This window comes from Xiphias gladius, chromosome 6 (assembly GCF_016859285.1).
Source record: "Xiphias gladius isolate SHS-SW01 ecotype Sanya breed wild chromosome 6, ASM1685928v1, whole genome shotgun sequence".
Classification (NCBI taxonomy): domain Eukaryota; kingdom Metazoa; phylum Chordata; class Actinopteri; order Istiophoriformes; family Xiphiidae; genus Xiphias; species Xiphias gladius.
In genome coordinates, this window is record NC_053405.1 from 15689798 (window position 1) to 15709207 (window position 19410).

A 19410-nucleotide genomic window follows, 5' to 3' on the forward strand; every position below is an offset into this window, starting at 1 on the left:
ATTTATTTTCTTCCATGTGAGAATCTACCTTTTTGATGCACTAAAAAATTGATCCATTCAAGATATAAATCCACTAATAAAATATATGCTTAAGATACATGACTGTAGGGACAAACCCAAATTCTTAACCAAGATGGTTAAATTCATACAAGCCGACCATCAAATTGAACAAATTAATTCAAATGTCAAAAATAAATGGGAAAATGAACTCTCATGCAGTATACCCGTAGCTGATTGGGAAGTAGAATCATGGAAGATTGTAATTAGATATTTTAAGACACCCCAAGTCCAAAGTTAGTATAAAGAACATTGAACTTCATCATGCTAAAGACAATGTGGTGAGCAGATGGCCAACCACAGTCATATATTCTAGTCATGTAAAGGTATAAGTGGCTATTGTGAAAAATTCTGTTAGAGAAATATCATATATTTTTGCTGTTTCTCTGAAGAAAAAACACTTGTTTTACTACTTGGGAAAATACCAGAAGAGATCAAGAAGAAAGACTCTGACCTGTTCTCAGTAACACGGGCAGTAATAATAAAACCAATTACAAAGCATTGGTTGAAGATGATAATTTAATAACCTCTAAATGGAAGGATCTTTTAAACGAAATGTATGGTGTGGAAAAAAATAACCATGAGAATTAGAAATGAAGTTCATATCTTTAAAGAAAGATGGGAAAAATGGCTGAGGTATATAACACACAATAGTGCTGATGACCCTCATGTTAGATGGGATAATTAGGACGATCATACGATATTAATTGTATTGATGTCCTTCACTTGATACATGGTCATACACAGGAAAGTGTGTATGAATATATGTGTACGTATATGTACGCACACACTCGGTTGTATAAGTGGATGTACGTATATCAATGGTAACCAGTTAATGTTTCTATATTGGTAGAATTTATCCTATGAATTAAATATATCAGTTTATTTAACTTTATACTAAGATTTTATTTTATTATGTAATCAATTAACTAATTTATTATCTCAATTATTTTAGTATTTTTTCTTTTCTCCGTGTTATTGGTTTCATTGAATTTCTTTTTTTCGCACCACTTTGTATGTGATAACCGTGTTTTATAATTTCATAAAATACAAATAAAAAAAGGACTGAGGAAATGAAAGCTGTGTTTGTTTTAATCTCTTCAAATTCTCATACATAATGTTTATTATTGTCCATTTTCAAAACCTATAAGGCAAACAAGCAAGATCTTTTGAGAGAAAATAAACGCTTTTCCTGTCGAGTCAGGTTGGACAACGTGCTCGCTGTGTATCAGATTTCAGCCAGTTTTTGCTCAAATGTGACAAATGGGCTGCAAAACCAGGCACACTTCATTCATTTGAGTTCAATGATCGGGGAGGACATTTGTTTGAAAGTTATGCTTCCTCAACTGCATTGCTTAGCAGTCCAAGAAACTTGCCAAAGCAGTTTGCCAAGCCTTCTAGAAGACAAAAAGGTGCTTACAAGAAGGAAATAAAACTAGGATTTTCCACGTACATTAAAATATGGTCTCCATAGAAAACTACAAACATTTAAAATGTCTTGCACAAGTGATTACATAAGGAGTTCAACAAGTATCGCATACTGGTCTTATCCAAAGTATATTTGATTCAGCTGAGCTTGAATTGCTCAACATCCAAATGCGTCCAAGAGTCCAAGATATCGGACAGCTGTTACTGAGTGGGTGATTGCCAGAAACACACACAAAAATCTGGCAGAAAGTTTTCAATGAACCCCAGTTAGAGGAGGGAAATCAGTCATGGTAACACCTGCTCAGAGGAGCAGGGATAGAGGAGCCTTTGTCAGTCAGGTGCTCAAAACTCAGATATGATCAAGAAGAGAGGCGAAAAATATTCCATCTGCAGCAGGTTTGTAATGTAACCCAGTTCAGTTCAGTGCTCCTCCCCAACACTTTGGAGACGGGGATAAATGATGGGACTGCTCAGTGTAAAAGGACAGCGCACACATTTTTTCAATAAGCACTCCACTCCCCTACTGAGTGCATTTACCATCACCATGTGTGTGTGTGTGTTTGTGTTTGAATATATATCTATATTTATATAGAGATAGATCTATATCTATCTATATACACATACTTATTTTCCCCTTTTTTCCCCTTGTCTCCAATAATTGCAAAATACAGTGTGCTTCAATATTCTTTATTGTTCAATACTGCAGTGCATTATCACCATTGTTGTCATTCCATGTGTCCTCATTGTCAGCAATCACTCAAGTGCCAAATAAAATGTAATGAAGACAATGATGGAGCATGACAAATCTTTCAGACCAGTTTCAGAATAAAATATCAGCATAATAGCTGAGGAGAAATTCATACGTAAGGAGAAAAAAAAAAACAAAGCCTCCTTAAGATATAATTTTTTATAACCAAAATAATAAGATTTTTAATTGTATAATGGTGAAAATATGTACAATACATACCCTTTCAATAAATAGGTGCATTTAATATTAAATTAATGTTTTCTTACAAATATATGGTACATACTGGTACATTAAAATAAAAAGCATTCCATTCAAAAACAACCAGTAATGTCCATCAACATTATCAATAATGACAAGAACAACAAAAATAGAAACACTATAAACACAACAATGTTCATATGACTGCTGTGGATTTGAAGGCACTTCCTTGGCAACACATTGATCCCTCGTGCATTATTTTGGAACCTGAAATGAAATTTCAAAAAAAAAAAAATTAGAATGATTAGAGTTTAACAACTGCAGTTTCTGCATGCTTTAAAGCTGTATTTTAGAGAAAAAATCTTCTGTCCAGTATTGGCAAAGTAATTTCTAGCCTTTCTGAGCATGTCATGTTGTCAGCTTCTAAAGATGGACATCACTTGCCCGCCATTACTGGCATCCCACAATTTCAACTCCAAGCTAATTCAGAAATGCTCAGGATGACTAAATAATGACTCACTTACATGCCTTCACATGCCTTCAAAAGCCCCTCGATTGTGATATACATTTGTCAGATTTCTCAGAACAGTGCGAACAGGATCTTATTATCTGATTCACTTGAGAAACTGAGTACCTGAGTATGTGTCAGCCTCTTCAATTTTCTAATCCCCAGAAGTCCTACACCACAAAAAACTCAAATGAACTAAAATAGCCACTTGTGTAGATGAGCTTTTTCGCAGCAATCACTTACCAGCTAGACCTAATTGCTCACTGAGAGCACATGCTTTTACCCATGTTGGATTTAGGACTAGACGGCAGTGAACGAATCAGACCTGCTGTCATCAAAGATCACCTTAACAAAGGGATGACTATGGCTACATCAAAAATTACTCCAATGACGACAGTCTGAGTTTTTCCTTTGTCTTGAGAATGGCTATGTTTAGCTTTGGTGTGTTTCAGGTTAGTGTAAGGAGCATAGAGAAGTGTTTCTGGCAATCACAATCGGTCCATTAAAAACGAAACAAAACAAGCAAAACATTTTAGTTCTAGTTTTCTTACTTTGCCCTGAGATGGTGCATTAGCTATTATGAAATGCTTTGCCTTAAACCCACCTACAGATATGTATAATGTTTATAAAAGGCTGTAGGAGTGTTGGTCATGGGGTAAGAATGAAAAAATTGACTTTTCATGTCAGATGGCATGGCATGACATTCCTAATGCAGTTCAGCGCTACTGGGAAAGTGTTTTCCAGCTCAGAAATAATCACCTTAGCAATTTTTTTCAAAACCCTGTTACAGTGGTGCCAGAACAACAAAGGAGCTTCAACAAATTTACATTTACGTATATAATACTTGTTACATTTATGTGTGTATATAGAAACTATTAACCATCATCACGCTTTTTATCAATGCTTATCTATGACATCTTGTTGATTTTGTTTTGGAATTTAAACTCTGACTAAACAAGACATATGAAAATGTCATCATGGGCTCTGGGTAACTGTGATGCAAAATTTTTCACCATTTTCTGAAATCAAAAATAATCAACAGATTAACACATAATTAAAATAATCGTTAGTGTCATCTCTAAATAGTTACCTTGGTTACACCTGCAAATACAGTAAGAGAACACTTCACCATCATCAGTGCAAATTATTTCTCATAGGGCAACTTTTCAATAAATGACCAAAGGGAGGGAGGGGGTCAGCAGCAGGTAACTGAGAATACTGAGCATACAGTGTTGTGCTGAACATGTCATATCAACGATAAGCAAATACATATATAATGGAGAGGGACATATAAGTAGTATGGTCTTGCAGCAGGACGCAGGAGACGCTGGGTCTAGAATTACTGACCACACCATGTTAGTTTCCCACATTTGCACAACACGATGAATTACATGTTGTAATATACATTTCTGGCATCACGATTCCAGAGATATTAATGTGTGAAATCTGTTTCTTTTTCTGCTTTCTGTCACTCTCTGTCTTCAGCCAACTAGCGCTAACCCTAATTAATGGTCAAATTCAGGTTAAATACATGCAGTAAGAGCCTCTTTCTGACACAAAAGTGTTTCAGTGTCCAACACTAAAAAGTACTATATTCTTAGAGCATACAAGAACTTAATAACTTAGGCGGATGTAGTGCAGATATGTTTCTGATTATATGAGCATCAGATTTCTTCAGTTGCACATCAGACACACATTAGAAGAAATCTGACCAGGAGCAACAAAGAAATTCCTCCACGTCATGCTGAGAGAAAATCAGATAAATGCGTACATACAAAATGAATATCTGTCTATCTTAATAAAACCATTTTAACTTTGACACATTAGAGGTTGATGAAAAGGAATCCGAGTAATTCTGTATGTACTGCAAGACTGAACCCCACCCAAGAAGAGAAGAACACTTTTACTCACATGCAATATCTACGATTGCATGCAGAGTGGACTCATTGCTAATCGTGTTAGCAATCTTGCACATCTTTTGTAATCTGTAAAAAAAAGACAGTGGGGAAAAAGGCTATTAACATGTTAACAACATAACACCCTTGCAATTAACGTCCTAAAATTTGCCTCTCTAAAGAACTTGATTCTTAAATTCCGGGAGTCAGTGAAAGACTAATTTTTAAAGTTTCGAATACTGCTATGAACGGTAATGCAGATCAGGTATTTTTAAACCTGATGTTTAAAAATAATCCAAATGTCCTACTGTTTTCAAAATACTCATGCTGGACCTTAAATACTGGGTATGTACCAAATATTACTCAATACATAAGTGTCAATCAAAGTGAGAGAGGAACAAACTCCATACCAATGGAAAAGACACAAGAAGCAGTGTTGATGTCAGAGATGTTGCAATATCCAGGTTCCTCACTGAGCACTAAAAGTTGCAATGTTCTTTTAACATAGTCTGCACGTGAAGTACCATCAGCCAACAGCGAAATCATCACTAAATTTAGCATGAGAAATTAACCATAAATAGTGCATTCAATAACTCTCTGCATGATCCCGTCTGACAGACCAATGAATCCTGACTGTGACCCAGTCGTCGTCTATAAGCAAACTGACGTTCTATAAGCACGTCTCTCTTGGTGCTTACTTGACTGCATCAGAGACACAAAAGGCAGCACTTAAAAGAGGGGCATCTGTCTCTGATTCACCCTTTCCACAGTAAAGGCAAGTCTAGCTAAACAGATACCCATTTGAAACAAGTGAACACGATCTGCAATCATTCTCCAGCGTCTGCTTGACATCATTTTCTTAATTGCCAAACGTAAACATCCCAGAGAGAAGGACTGTTTCTTCAGTTTGCAAACTGAGGTTACAGCTCTGGTTGTGTCTGTATCGGCGGTTTCCAACTTGGGGTTCGGGACCCTCTACGAGGTTGCAGGATAAATCTGAGGGATCGAGCACTGATGATAAACAAGATTGAAAAAAGCATATATGAAATAAACATATTCTGCTACACATTTTTCTAATATTTACTTTTTTATTATGAAATACTGGATAATTTGACATCATCATGACTCTAAAACAATCTATGAGGTCTAACTGCTTGCAAATCACAGAAATATGCAACCTGTTACAATGCCAAAGGGTCAGAAATAGACATACCTTTTTTTTTGATATGCCAAAGCAGTTAGGAACCACTGCTTTTTTTAAATTAAATTGTCATAGATCCGTATCCATTTAGTAGAGGCAGTTATCAAAAATTTTTCAGCTTTGCAAAATCCTGTATACAGGATTCACATTCACAAGAAATCCCACACATTTGCTTATAGAACATCAGTTTGCAATTAAAACTGCTTTTCCATGATTGAAGGGAAGCTTAAAGCCACTAAAAAGTATCCATGACAAAATATACATAAATAAAAGTTAAAGTTTGGGAAAACATCCTTGGTTATTATTTATTAAGAGTTTAGCACTCACGAGGTTTAGCACTGAGCGTGGTTTTACCATATGTGATTGACAAAGGCAGACAACCCGCCAAGTGTCTTTAGAAACTGATTCAAATATCACTAAATCCTAATTTTTTTTAATTTTTTTTTTTTTTTTAGGGCTTTTTTAAGCATAATAAAGGATGTGATAATAAAGGATGACGGATCGGACATTGAGCACATATATATATATATATATATAAGAAGAGCAACATAAGAGGAAAAAGCCATACATACATGCTGGTCTTGAGCAATCCCTTGTGTTGTGATAAAGTCTATGAAAGTGTGTTCTGCACTCCGATGAGAACTTGACTGGTCCTGCTTAATAGAAAAGCACTCATCAGCCAAAATGAAAAAGACTTCAAGGGATTCATTATTTCCTCGTTATCCAATCTGCTAGTATTACCACACCACAAGCCCACAATGAGTTTGTGAGTAATCAACTAATACAAAAAAATGACACATCACAAAGTGAAAGGGAACAGCACACTATCACAGACATGGTTAAGTCCGGGTTGAGTCAGTGTTCAACTGGACTCAATAATCGAATTGATTCTTTGATTATAATCACGTATAACGATTTCTGCACAAACATTCGAGCTTTCACTCCAATAATGAAGTCTACTCATAAGTCCTGAGACAAATAATCAGCTTAACCTTGCACTGCCTTCAACTTAATTCTGTCAGCTTCAGACCATGTGCAGTTTCTCTGCACTACGGCCCTACAGCTAAGCCAGGCAACCCTCTTCTGACCCACAGCAGTGCTAGTATTTACAAAGCTTTTAATGACTTAAGCATACTGTATGATGGCTCAAAGGAATTCAAATTTTTTTTTGAAAGGGGCAAAACTGAAAATTCCAAGCCAAAAGTTGCATGGGAAAAGTGCCAACTGTGCTCTAAAAGATTTTTGCCAGATGAAACAGTTTTGCAATGTCTGGAAAGGACAACAGCGAAATAAAATCAATGCCCGAACTTTGCACTAATGAAGTTCTGTCTTTGATGGCAATTTTCTTACCTGTGAAATGCTTAATGAATTTGCCTTTCATGTTTACATCTCTAGGAACAATTTCTGGAAGAAAAAAAAATCACGGTTAGCATGCAATCAACAGTCATCTTACAAAAGTTGATCACTTGCCAAAAGTTACAAAGTAATATTGATGAATATGACCATCATCGTCAAAGTCAGCCTCCTAGGCATCCATCATTGTGATGCAGGAAAATCCTCAATCCCACCACCTCAGGGTAAAATATATAGTTCAGTTCAACAAAAGGCTGCACAACTATTATTCATGATTCACATCCTTGAGGATTTTGGGCATCAACAATACTTTACTTCACTCCCTGCATCTTATGTAAACATGATTTCTAAAGACAGCACTCCAAATGAACATTATTCTTTTCATTATATGAGTGAATTCAGGTCATCAGTGGTGCAGCATATGTAGTGTTTCTATGATGTACCTACACATTTTAAATTATTCTCTATGGAGATCTGGTGTCAGGTTAGGGATTTCATAGATGGGCATAGATGGGCATCAAGTAACCCCCCTCTGTGCCCACACAGGCAACACATGCAGCTGTCTGATAACACACTGGCCATGCTAACAGGCTAAAGAGATTATTGTAGGGGGGTTTAATGCTCATCAGAATAAGTCCATGCAAGTAGTTACTGGGTTAACATCACATTAGCCCCCAGCCCCAGGAACATGTAATGCTGTAAGTGAATATAACAGCAGGGGGATTAAAGATAACAAATGAGTCTATTCGGAGGCCATCATAGGAAGTTATTTTAAATACTTTGAGTCCTGATATACAGTAAGGCCAAAACAAACCACCCTATCCACGCTATTTAAAAGGAAAAACACATGTATTTTACTGTTCTAAAAAGAGTTATGGACATGTAAGAGCCAACTGTGCCACCAATACCAAAACCCAGATGTGAAGAGTGAAAATGGCAGCCAGGGTTACACAGAGTCAGCTAATGTGGTTTCACTACATAAGGTCTGCATAGTGTATTTCCCAGGCACTAATAAATGCATGTCAACAACAGTGAAATACAAAAGTCTAAAGCAGCCAGTCTAAAGTTTATTTCATGTGCCATACATATGAAAAGAGAAACTGTAACAGACAAAGGCAGTTATGAAATAAATGTGTTACCCTTTATCATGTCTGTGTTCTCATAGCTGTCATTCAGATGACACAGCAGTGGCTTTTGAGGAAACACACAAGGACAACTGTGGGGTGAACTCATCATTGGATTCACAGATGTTTCTCCTTCCTCCTCATTGTGTTTAAAACATCTATCCTTGCGTGACCATGGATCTTTGGTAGTGTCACACGCACCACTTGCTAATATGCTGGTTTTAATATCCTCAAAAGATAAATTCCATCCAGTCAGTGGTCTGAGAAAGGTACTTTTCCAATCGCATAAGCTGGGTCCGAGACTTTGACCTGTATGATGCCTGTGCAACAAGTCTAAAACATGATCGAAATGATAGTGGTGGTAGAGTGAGAATCTGAAATTGTAAACACCAAATTGTTTGTTGTAATTCACTCAACACTTAAAACAACGCCTACTGCATGTACCAATCCTGAACTACACTCTAAATTAACTTTGTTTGTTGCTGCAATAAAACCAGCCACTGTACATAAAGGATTTCCCGGATACTGTTTCTTTAATACAGTTTGACTTAGGCAAACCTTCTGTCTTGGATCTCAGATAATTGAAGAGGTATGTATCACAGATTTACAGTACTTAAATGGCTTGATGCCAGCCTGACATAATGATTTATTTAAGCCAATGAAGGCAGAGCTACTTCAAGCATATTGCCACTTGTCAGAGACCTCAGATGCAGCTTAAGTACCATGTAGTTAGGGGGAAATTATTAATTGTAGATCAATTTTAGCCAAAAGCAGTGTTGGAGTAACAGTGACTGTGATGCAGCACCCTGAGTTACATGGATGTGACACGGCACAGCCAAACATTTTTCTGTGCTCTCTGATATGTCTTGCAGAGATGCATGCTTTGTGATTGCCGATGACATCTGGGACATCTTAATGTGTTAGTGTGCGTGTATGTTGGTCATCACTCATGTTTAAGATTCCACAGTGAATCGTACTGAATGAATCATTCACAAGTTTTTTGTGACGGTGCCGCTCCTACGTGAGTTCATAGCACCTATCCGCGTCTCCAGTTTGAGTGGTGGAGCGATATGTTCAAGACATATGGTGAAAAGGTATCTCTTAGAAATAAGAACACCAAGTGTGATAAATGTGACAAAACCTCTTTGTCCTACACGTATAAAGCATACCTGCGTTAGATTTATTATATAACCACTTTAAATTGAGCTGGACTTTTGAGGACAGAAAGATTTGGATACTGTCTTTTGAGTATACTCCTGCCAACTACCATTTATGAACATGCAAACCTAATTTATCATTCCATATTTCTTTAATTAACATGCATACTCCGAGCTCCATTCAACCAACTACATAAGGCTCCTAAATAGGCAGTACAGCACAGACCAGACCAATGACAGCTGTCTCCCACTGTAAAATGGGGATTATGCTTTCATCATCATGACCTAAAAATAAATCTTATCAGCTTACCTATGAGTCTACTGTTATCCAGCCTTGGAACATAGAAAGGCTTTTCAGGGGAGGAGAACTTCATGTCTTGGGCTGATGTGAAGAGTCCACTGCTACAGCGCCTGGAAGCGGGTTTGTCCCGTAGCTGGCTGTCTCTGATAACCTGTAAGATTAGATCCAACAGGGTCCTTCTTTCTTTCTGCTTGACCTCCTTGCTGTCCATGCACTGGCCCGAGGTGATGAGCAGAAAGAAGATAGTCAACAGTATGTGCCATTTCCTCTCCACCTGCATGACTTCACTGTCTGCAAACATATGCAAACAAGTTTGGTTACACAGGAGTTACATAGTTTCTTTTAAGTCAAACAATTAATTGATTTGTTTTATTCTAACAGCCAAACAGATAGCTGTACCCTTTGCATCATGCTTAACCCCAACAGATGTATCAGCATTGCTTGAGATCCTTCACGTTCCCAAAATTACTCCAAAAAATGGCAAGTCAGGGGTAACGTACATTGCCTCTAAAAGTGGAATTAATCACCAGAAATAGTCCGGTGGAGTCCACTCTACTACGCAGCAGCCGCATTTCTTCTGTTGAATACATGGGTAAAACAAAAGAAGCTAATCTAACTTTAGACTTACTAGTTTCGGCGGTAAAGATGCTTATGTCCTGGAGAGTGGACACAGTTGTCTTCAGCAAATTCCTCCAGGCGTTGTCTGTGGTCCCCGATAGGAAAGAGAGAGAGAGAGAGAGAGAGAGAGAGAGAGAGAACAGCCAGCAGATTGTGCTCACCACCGTCTTTCTTGAAATAATGCGTCCCTATTTATACGAGGAGCCACCTTCTTGAAGGTAATACAATCGATTTCGAGTGGGTGGTAAAGCAATGTTGACATCTTTGGTCCAATTTCTTCCAGGGGCATACGCTCACTTTGGCATGCGCCCCTCCTTTACGCACCAAAACATCACTAGTTGTAGTTTTACTGGACTATTAAACTCCATGTGAAAACCACCCCTTGACCAGACAGAGTAGTGGTTTATCGTGCAAGAAAGAGTCCGACTGAAATTCCCATTGAAAAGAGAGAGAAACAAAAAACAAAACAAAAAACGACAAAGACTGCGGCGTGGGAGCGCGCAAGAAAGTAGTTTTCCAAATGGAGCAACTTGTTGGATGTTGGATGCAGAGAAGAGAGGAATAGGTGGGCCTTTGAGCTTCTAGCTGGACTGTCAGCGTGTCGATGTTTTTGTTCACCAATGTCAAAGTCTTGTGACCGCCTAAGCGCTGCAGAGAATGCGCCTCCTGCCATCCGGCTGTTTTCCACCCTTGGACAGAAATATGTAATTGTGAAAGAGCTTTCAAGAATTATGACACTCGAGGGAACATTTAAAAATGCATTTGAAAGGGAGTCCAAAAAGTTAGCGAATTGCTGGCTCAGCTGTCTGAGCCAGCAATTCAACAATTCAACAATGTCTTTTAAGACAAACAGTAGTTGTTTGTAAACGAGTGTATTAATTAATTAATGTATGGCGTCTGCAGATTGGTTCATATTTTCATCTTCCATCTATAGTGGGAATGTATATTGGACCACAGCTCCCTTCATAACTGCCAAAATGTGGTCTGGTTTTTGCAGCAATACACCGCATTTGCACTCTGCATGCATTCCCCTACATTATACAGTACATTAGGCGAGAACCGCATCTTTACTGACGGGAAGGACGTCACCTGGTGGTGTCTCACTTGTTGCACAAATCGGTGATGTGGTTCAAAGAAGCTGTAGGCGTATTACTGACAAAGGTGCACATTTTCTCATGCATTAGTGATTTCTATTAAAAAGCTAAGAGGGGAAAACCCAAATGCTTATTATTATTATTATTATTATTATTATTATTATTAGTAGTAGTAGTAGTAGTAGTAGTAGTAGTAGTAGTAGTAGTAGTTTCATAAAGGAGTAAGTGTAAAAACCGTTACGCAGTCACATTGGTCACATTGTCAGTTTGATTTCCACTGATTAAAAGGTACATTAAAAAATAGGCGAGTAACTTCCGGTATGACTGTTACTATGGAGACGGGCCGAGCACTGTGTCAACTTGGGAAAGCTGACCACATGTTTGACACACTGTTGCTAACTTTAGTTGAATTTAACACTGTAACTTGTTACTCGAAACACTGGAAACATTTTTCCTTTCTCTGGAGGCAGAGTAATGTCGCAAAGGTAAACTTCCAAGCAGCCGTTAGTGCTGAACAGTCCACCTAGTTTCACGTTAGCTTGTCAAATGTAACTTTAGCTTGTTAGCTGGTTTCATGCGAACAACCCCGGCAATGTTAGGGCAAAGCTGCACTGCATTGCTGTTCATAAAAATATATGCTAATAATTTTTATAGTACTCAGTCTTGTTCATATGACAACATTACAGTTGTCATATTACCGCATGACTTGAACATACAATGAACATACAATTTGGAAAATGTGGGATCGGCTTAACATAGGTTAACATCCCAGAACACGACAGAGAGCAATATCAGTAAATAAAATGAAGTAGTTGAAAGTGTTTTTCCATACCTCATCCATTGCAGCAGTGGGGTGGCAGCAGTGACCCACACTATAGCAACTATACTGACATGCGTGATGTTGATACTGAATCAATCTTGGCCAGTGTCTGTGACATTCCTGCTGGCCAAATGGGCAGTTTGACCATTGTTGTTTGCTGGCCTTGTTGCCCCTTCGTTACTCTTAACAGTTTCTCAAGTCTGTCTCAAAACAATATTCATGTGCCCGTGATGCTGAAACAGGTTTCTTTGGCCGTAACCCTCCTCCTGTTCGTACAGGCCATTAAGAAGGTTTGTTCCTAATGTGCTGTCAATGTGAGTGATGTGGGAAAAAAGCTACAGTTTTACTTCTGTGCAAAAAATGTATGTAAGTTTGCAAGAGGCTGTAGCAGCCTCGGGTAGACAAATGCGGTTGATATCTTGCAAAGTTAAAGTCTTTAAAGTACCTATTTCCTTTTTTGGATACTGTCTCTCCATTGCACCTCAGCAGGGGGAACACTGTTGAAATACAAAGAGACAATATTACTCTAGAAAGACTGTAACTTTAGAAGATATCCACTTGATTTGAATAATGCAGACTGCTGAGGCATCTTATTAATTTTTTTGAATACATTTATGCACAGGAGGACTGTGGATTTTGTCCCCGTTCACTTAGGGATCTCTTAATGACCACTATGTACAGAAGGAATAATTACAACAAGCAAAACTTCTTTCAGTGTTTTCATATTGGCTATTGTTCTAAGACAGACGTGAAAAATAGTGAACCTGTATTTTAAGACCTTTTATTAAACAAATTTTCACAAAAGACAAAAAGATTGTTTCCCACACTTCCAGGATATACAACGAGCTGTGGGCAGATGCCCAGTTAGAGTTGAGCCGTCTGCTAAATGAGGAGCTTCCTGCTGAGCCCCCTCGTCCTGAAAAGGACAGGGTAGTGTTCTTCCAGCGTCTGGCCATGCTTTATGTGCGCTACATCCAAATCTTCAGACAGCTGGAGAAGGTCTATGACCAGGTGGTCCACCCTCAGAAGAGACGAGTTATTCGGTTGGTTCTTGATGGTGTAATAGGGAGGGTGTTAGAGCTGAAGAACGAAATGGTCGAAAAAGAGTTTTCAGAGTACCACTACATGGATGACGTCCTTCACGACTTAAAGCTTAGACCTGTGAGTTTCATTTTTCAGAGCAAGTTTAAACTGAATTATATTTCTGAAATGTGAATAAAGTCACACTGACTTATCCATACCAGAAATTTGCTTTATCAGGGATTCCCCTCATAACTCAAAGCTTTTTTTTTGTTGTCATTTTAGGCAGACCTTGAGATCCCTATCCCTCGCTATTTCATCACTGAACGCAACAAAGAACTCCAAAAACGAAAGACAATTCTGAAAGATATCCTTAAAATGGTGGAGATGACCGAAAGCCCAGAAGTGAGTCAAAAATGAGCCACATTTTAGTTGAAGCTTCTATGTGTAGGCCTAGGTCATTTTATTTTGTCATGTACAAAAACGTATCACATCAGGAAAACTAAAATGATAGTTTTCATTCATTATTTGTTATATTTAATTAAATAATGATAAGTAAATATTTTATTTACTTTATCTACTTCTTCTTATTTTCCCTATAGCCTCTAATGGTCAAGGACATGAGTCAAGAGGAGGCCATTAAGATCATTCAAATGGCAGAGAGGAGCCGCCAAGGACGCCTGAGGGCAAAGTTGAATGAAGAGAGCAGAAATATGAACAGGATGTACAGAACCAAGTACCCTGGAACAGTTGGCATTGATTTGGCTGCGGTCTGCATTCAGAAGGTCCTCTGTTATCAGCGTAATAGTATACACCTTTTTCTCTGCCTCTGTCTTTGCCTTGTGTCATCTTTCATGCTGAAAGATCTGGTTGAATATGATTTGTAGGTGTGGAGGGGCTACATACAGAGGAAGAGGGCAAAAATTGCTCGGGATGAAGAAATGATTTTTCTGGGAATGGTGAGTAACATGGGCCATCTGTGTGTGTGTGTGTGTGTGTGTGTGTGTGTGTGTGTGTATGTGTGTGTGTGTGTGTGTGTGTGTATACACTATATATATATATATATATATATATATAATATTATACACACATACACAAAATGTGTATGTGTGTATATGTATGTATATATATACTTCTGTCTTGCTTGAGATTAAGTTAGGACATATACTAGTATTTTTTTTTAAACTTTTTTCTGTAAAAAATGAGAAACTATGTAGCTGTATTGTCATGTTTCTTTGTTTTATCTCCGAATGAAGTAAGACTATTGACTTTTCATTGTCTTTCATTGACAATCAAAGGTTTTTAACATTTACGGTATTTTTTGGTCACTCCCATCTTAGGCCATGGATCCAAAATACCAGGTGACATGCCCTGCAGAAATCACTGCCTGGGCCAGTGAAGCTTGCACACGGATTAAACAGGAGGAGCATGAAGAAGACTACCAAAGGTCAATAGTAGCTGTCACAAAACAACTACGAGATGTGGAGGGTCATGATATGAGCAAGACAATGAAAGACCAAATCCGGCAGTGGTTCATTGAATGCCGGTAAGGTGGCACAGAGGGGGTTGGTATGATTTTTGCTATAATAGTTTAATATTCACACATTTAATGACATTAATCAAGTAGTTGTGCTCTCACTTTTTTCCTCCTGTGTTTTTTTTTTTTTAAATAGTAATGCTACCGGATCATTTCCAGACTACCCTGATGAAGAGGATGGAGGGTCAGCTCTCATTTTTGCAGAAAAGACCCCTCAGCAGGTACAATACACCCTCAGTCAAAAGTATGGTTTATTGCATATTTTTTTCAGTAGTTTGCAGAAGGAGAACATTGTTTAGTGTACATTTATTTTTTTCAGTTAGTGGAAGAAATTGCTGCAAAGGAAGACGTGGATTCAAACAACAAACCAAAAGGGAAGGAGGAAAAGAAGAAAAAGGGGAAGAAGGACAAGGGGAAAGATGAAGAAGTAGTAAGGGCTCAAAGTTTTATCACATTCATTTTTATTTATTTAATATAACATCGAGTAAATTTTGGTGTTATCAGCCTTTTTTAAACAAATAAAAATATAAAATAAGTAGGATATCATTTATTCAGCCCAACCCTTGCTGGCTGTCTCAATCCTTTGCATTGCACATTCAGCCAATATAACTTTTGAACTTAAATTTTAAACTACAGGAAGAGGAGGCAGGATTGAAGATGCTACCTTCGGCTTTTCTGTCAGACTTGGAAGTGGGAAACAAAACCTTTGTAGGTATGTTTAAATTTTAAAAGGTGAGGATATCCCTGAGAGTTTGTTGTTGAGATAGGAACCTGCAAATCATTAGTGAGTATGCGACACACTAGCAATGTTTCTCTATTTTAACATAATCCTTACTCAGTCATGATAAACCCTGAAGTGAATGTTTATCATCCTCAGATTTATGGCAAACCCACAATGAGTCCACAAATTTCAGCCAAAGGCACGAGGTGGAGCTGATCAAGGAAGAAAAGAGGAAAGTCATTGAGGCAGAGATTCGAGCACAGGTGTTGCTGACTACAGAATACAAAGCACAAAACCAATACTCTAATTTTTACAGGCTGATAAAACCCGAATGGTGGTTGGGGTTACACTGTGTGTGGCCAAATTAGTGTCCCAGTCACTGTTGTTGCACTCAGTGGTTTTTTTTGCTTGAATCAGGTAGATGAGCAGATGAGACAAGAGCTGGCTGAATGGAAGCTAGTTGTGGATAAAGACAAGGGTGGTAAAATCAAAGGAAATGCCAAGGTACTAAAGTGAAAGACAGTGGTCACAGTTTACATTAACTTCCTTAAGCTGTTTCCTGATGATATTTTTTACTCCACAGAAAAAGAAAGGATCAAAGAGTGGAAAGAAGAAGAAAAAGGAAAAAGATCTGACAGCTGATAGGTGAGGTCACACAGAGCCTATACTTAATGAACCTAATGAAGTATATGGTTTTCAGTACAGAATTGTGTTGTATGAAGTCTCTAAATCATTCAACGCAAATACTGGAGAAAACAATTACATCATTTATTTATGTCTACTAGGACTCTTGAGTCTCTTTGTCAGGAGCTGGTGGCACAGGGCTTGTTGAAAAAGGCAAATAATGTTAGACTACAGGATTACTTGGGTAAGACTTTGTATATTCTTTGTGTAGACTGGTGTGGCAGCTTTCAGATCTCCTTTTGAGTTATGATCATTATTGTATGTTTGCTTTTAATGTGATTGCAACAAATGTGTTGTCACAATACAGAACTCTCACAATTCTGTACTTTGTATTAGTCTAGGTATCTGGAAATTATGTAGTGGTGTGCTGCCCTCTTTTGGTTTGTAATTGCCAAAACACTCTGATTTGAACAATTTCAAATGAGCACAATAAACTTTGCAGTTAGAATGCAGATTTTTAAGTCCTTTCTTGCAGTTTTCCCAGTGATTAACCATGCAGATTAATAACTACTGGTTTAATGGTTGTTCCCTCCTGTTCCTAGGTGACTATAGCTACCTAGGGACAACACTGAGGCAAAATGATATCGAGCCCATGCCGTCATTGTCAGATGTGCGGCAAGTTTTATCTCTATATGCAATTTTGCCATTAGGTATGAAAGTTATTCACTTCATATTTAAAAAAAATATAACTGAAAAACTGTTTGTGGTTTGGATATAAGATGTGCGTTGTTTGCAGGCTCTCAGGTGGTACATGAGAAGGCTCCTCTGATAAAGGCCATCCTACTGACAGGGCCGGCAGGCGTAGGTAAGAAGATGCTGATCCATGCAGTCTGCCAGGAGACAGGCGCCAACCTGTTCGATCTGTCCCCTCTGAACACGGCAGGAAAGTACCCAGGCAAGAGTGGCCTTGCTATGATGCTTCACATTGTCTTTAAGGTAAGACACCGGAATTCAAAAGAACCCAGTGCCATTGCCATTTAAAAAAGTTTGTCATGATAGCAGTTATTCTAAAGTTCTTTGAATAACCATTATCAAACCATTTCTGAGTCATTTTTTTCTTTTAAGTCATAACCCTCACCTACAAAGTTTAAGCATAAACTTTACCCAACCTATATGTGTAATGCTTAACCTCATTAAAGATCTTATGACTGATTAAGTAAAATAACCCAAAAATGCAAACACTGAATATCCTCCCACCATGATATGTGGTATCATGGGCAGTATGTTTTCATGTAATACTTAGGACTGCGTTAAGTTTAATATATCATGGAGATCTTAGCATAACATCAGGATGTGTCTTGCAGGTTTTTACATATTGACTCGTGCAGAAAGTAAAAATGCTGTTCTTCATAATCATCTTCACTCAGGTTGCAAGACTGCTGCAGCCTTCCATAATATGGATTGAGGATGCAGAGAAAATGTTCTACAAGAAAGTTCCCAAGGAAGAAAAAGAGGTACTCATGTGCATGATGAACGCTGGGTGGCATCGTTATGTTTTACTAATGTTTCAGTTATTTAGTCACATGGTGATTTTAATTGTTTTATGTGTGTAAATAGTTAGACCCTAAGCGGTTGAAGAAAGATTTGCCCAAGTTCCTTAAGTTGATCAAAGGAGAAGATCGTGTTCTGATAGTAGGAACAACTAAAGACCCTCAAAGTGCTGATATTAAGTCACTGTGTAAAATGTACAGCAAAATCATCCTCATCCCAAGACCTGACTATGGCTCAAGATACAGTAAGAAAAGACACAATACGAAAGAAATTCTATTTTTGAAAATAATGATTATGGTATTCTTCACTAAATTGGTATGAAAAATGACCTTTCTTAATCTGATTGCTTTCAGTCTTGTGGAAGCAACTGATCCAAAAGCGGGGAGGTGAGATAACCAAGGCCCTGGACCTCAGCTCTCTTGCGAAAATTTCTGATGGCTACACTCCAGGTCACATGGTCAAGGTTATCCAGAGCGTTGTCACCAAGCGTCGCGTCCTGCAGCAGGCAAACAGGCCCCTGACTGCTGCTGAGTTTGTTGCCCCTTTAGCCAAGATTGACCCTGTGTTTCAGGAAGAGGAAGAGGCCCTTAAAGTACAGTGGATATGACATATTTTTGTTTTCCCTATATTTTCATGACTGTGATTGTTTTATTGTCACCTTATTTTAGTTTAAACATATGCTTGTTTATAATTCTTTCTTGTGTGCCACCAGAACTGGTATTCAAAAACGCCTCTGGGAAAGAAGAGGATTAAGGCTGCCACAGGAAAAGAAGAGGAAGAAGCCCCAGTTAAAGGAAAAGATGCAAAGAAGAAAGGGAAAAAATAAGTTTGTCATCACGTTTTAATCACAGCTGAATGTAGTTAAATATTTATTGAGGCTTGTATGTGAATTAGCCTCTGATGAAGTCAACGTTGTCCCACTTACTACCTACAAAATAAATTAAAAAATGAATAAAAAGTGAATTTTCCTACCTCAGAAGAACAGGGTTTTACTTATCTGAGGATATGCTGTGAAATTCGAGCTCATGTTGCAATGATAGATAATGATATAAATATTATGAAAGCTTCTTCATATTGTCACTAAAGCTTAATTGAAGGAGACAGAATACCACAGCTCACATTCTATTACAAAAAGGAGTTTGTACAGTTCGTAAGGAGAGGTGCTAATTAGGAGTTCCTCCAATAAGAACATACAGTAAATAGCCATTTTATTTGTGTTCTTATCACTAATCTCAGCATTGTGTAATATTCCCATGGTACGCTTTATGTGATGCTTTAAACTTTTTCATACCTACTTCCTGCATGTGATTACATTTATGTTTGGAGTGGATTTACTGGATGACTGCTCCTTATTGAAATATTTAACTCAATAACATAACCTGTCATAGGTGCTCATGTGCCACCAACCAAACTACATACTCTGTATGAATATGATCTAAAATAAATCCAGTGGCC

General features: G+C 37.9%; 2 protein-coding genes across 4 annotated transcripts; one reads left to right on the plus strand and one right to left on the minus strand.

The window, feature by feature from the left end:
* Positions 1-2477: 2477 nt before the first annotated feature.
* On the minus strand, positions 2478-11215 carry alkal1 (ALK and LTK ligand 1). The gene is made up of 6 exons (XM_040129686.1): positions 10599-11215; positions 9980-10261; positions 7386-7439; positions 6608-6691; positions 4851-4924; positions 2478-2698 (listed from the first exon to the last, which is right to left on the minus strand). Exons 2-5 carry the CDS (start codon positions 10248-10250, stop codon positions 4860-4862), a joined length of 474 nt encoding a protein of 157 aa, XP_039985620.1. The 5' UTR covers positions 10251-10261; positions 10599-11215; the 3' UTR covers positions 2478-2698; positions 4851-4859.
* An 812-nt stretch (positions 11216-12027) lies between these two features.
* On the plus strand, positions 12028-19253 carry zgc:153738 (uncharacterized protein LOC558115 homolog). 3 transcript variants are annotated; one of them, XM_040129683.1, is made up of 19 exons: positions 12028-12167; positions 13336-13663; positions 13808-13927; positions 14125-14307; positions 14410-14481; positions 14863-15068; positions 15196-15280; positions 15379-15489; positions 15696-15771; positions 15937-16043; positions 16198-16284; positions 16364-16425; positions 16566-16648; positions 17007-17114; positions 17201-17400; positions 17832-17918; positions 18022-18199; positions 18309-18547; positions 18668-19253. In XM_040129683.1, exons 1-19 carry the CDS (start codon positions 12157-12159, stop codon positions 18779-18781), a joined length of 2457 nt encoding a protein of 818 aa, XP_039985617.1. In that variant the 5' UTR covers positions 12028-12156; the 3' UTR covers positions 18782-19253. The 3 variants fall into 3 exon arrangements, with proteins under 3 accessions (XP_039985617.1, XP_039985618.1, XP_039985619.1); XM_040129684.1 differs by having other exon boundaries at positions 17255-17400; XM_040129685.1 differs by lacking the exon at positions 13336-13663.
* The last annotated feature ends 157 nt before the right edge of the window (positions 19254-19410 follow it).

What these genes read in the sequence shown, in the direction of transcription:
- alkal1 (XM_040129686.1), bottom strand. Translation starts at nt 10,250, where the DNA reads ATGCAGGTGGAGAGGAAATGGCACATACTGTTGACTATCTTCTTTCTG. An exon ending in GGATAACAGTAGACTCATAG is followed by an intron (nt 7,440 to 9,979) that starts GTAAGCTGATAA and finishes TTTTTCTTCCAG; the next exon opens with AAATTGTTCCTAGAGATGTA. An exon ending in GGATTGCTCAAGACCAGCAT is followed by an intron (nt 4,925 to 6,607) that starts GTATGTATGGCT and finishes TTTTTTTTACAG; the next exon opens with ATTACAAAAGATGTGCAAGA.
- zgc:153738 (XM_040129683.1), top strand. An exon ending in TAGACTACAGGATTACTTGG is followed by an intron (nt 16,649 to 17,006) that starts GTAAGACTTTGT and finishes TCCTGTTCCTAG; the next exon opens with GTGACTATAGCTACCTAGGG. An exon ending in TTCCCAAGGAAGAAAAAGAG is followed by an intron (nt 17,919 to 18,021) that starts GTACTCATGTGC and finishes GTGTGTAAATAG; the next exon opens with TTAGACCCTAAGCGGTTGAA.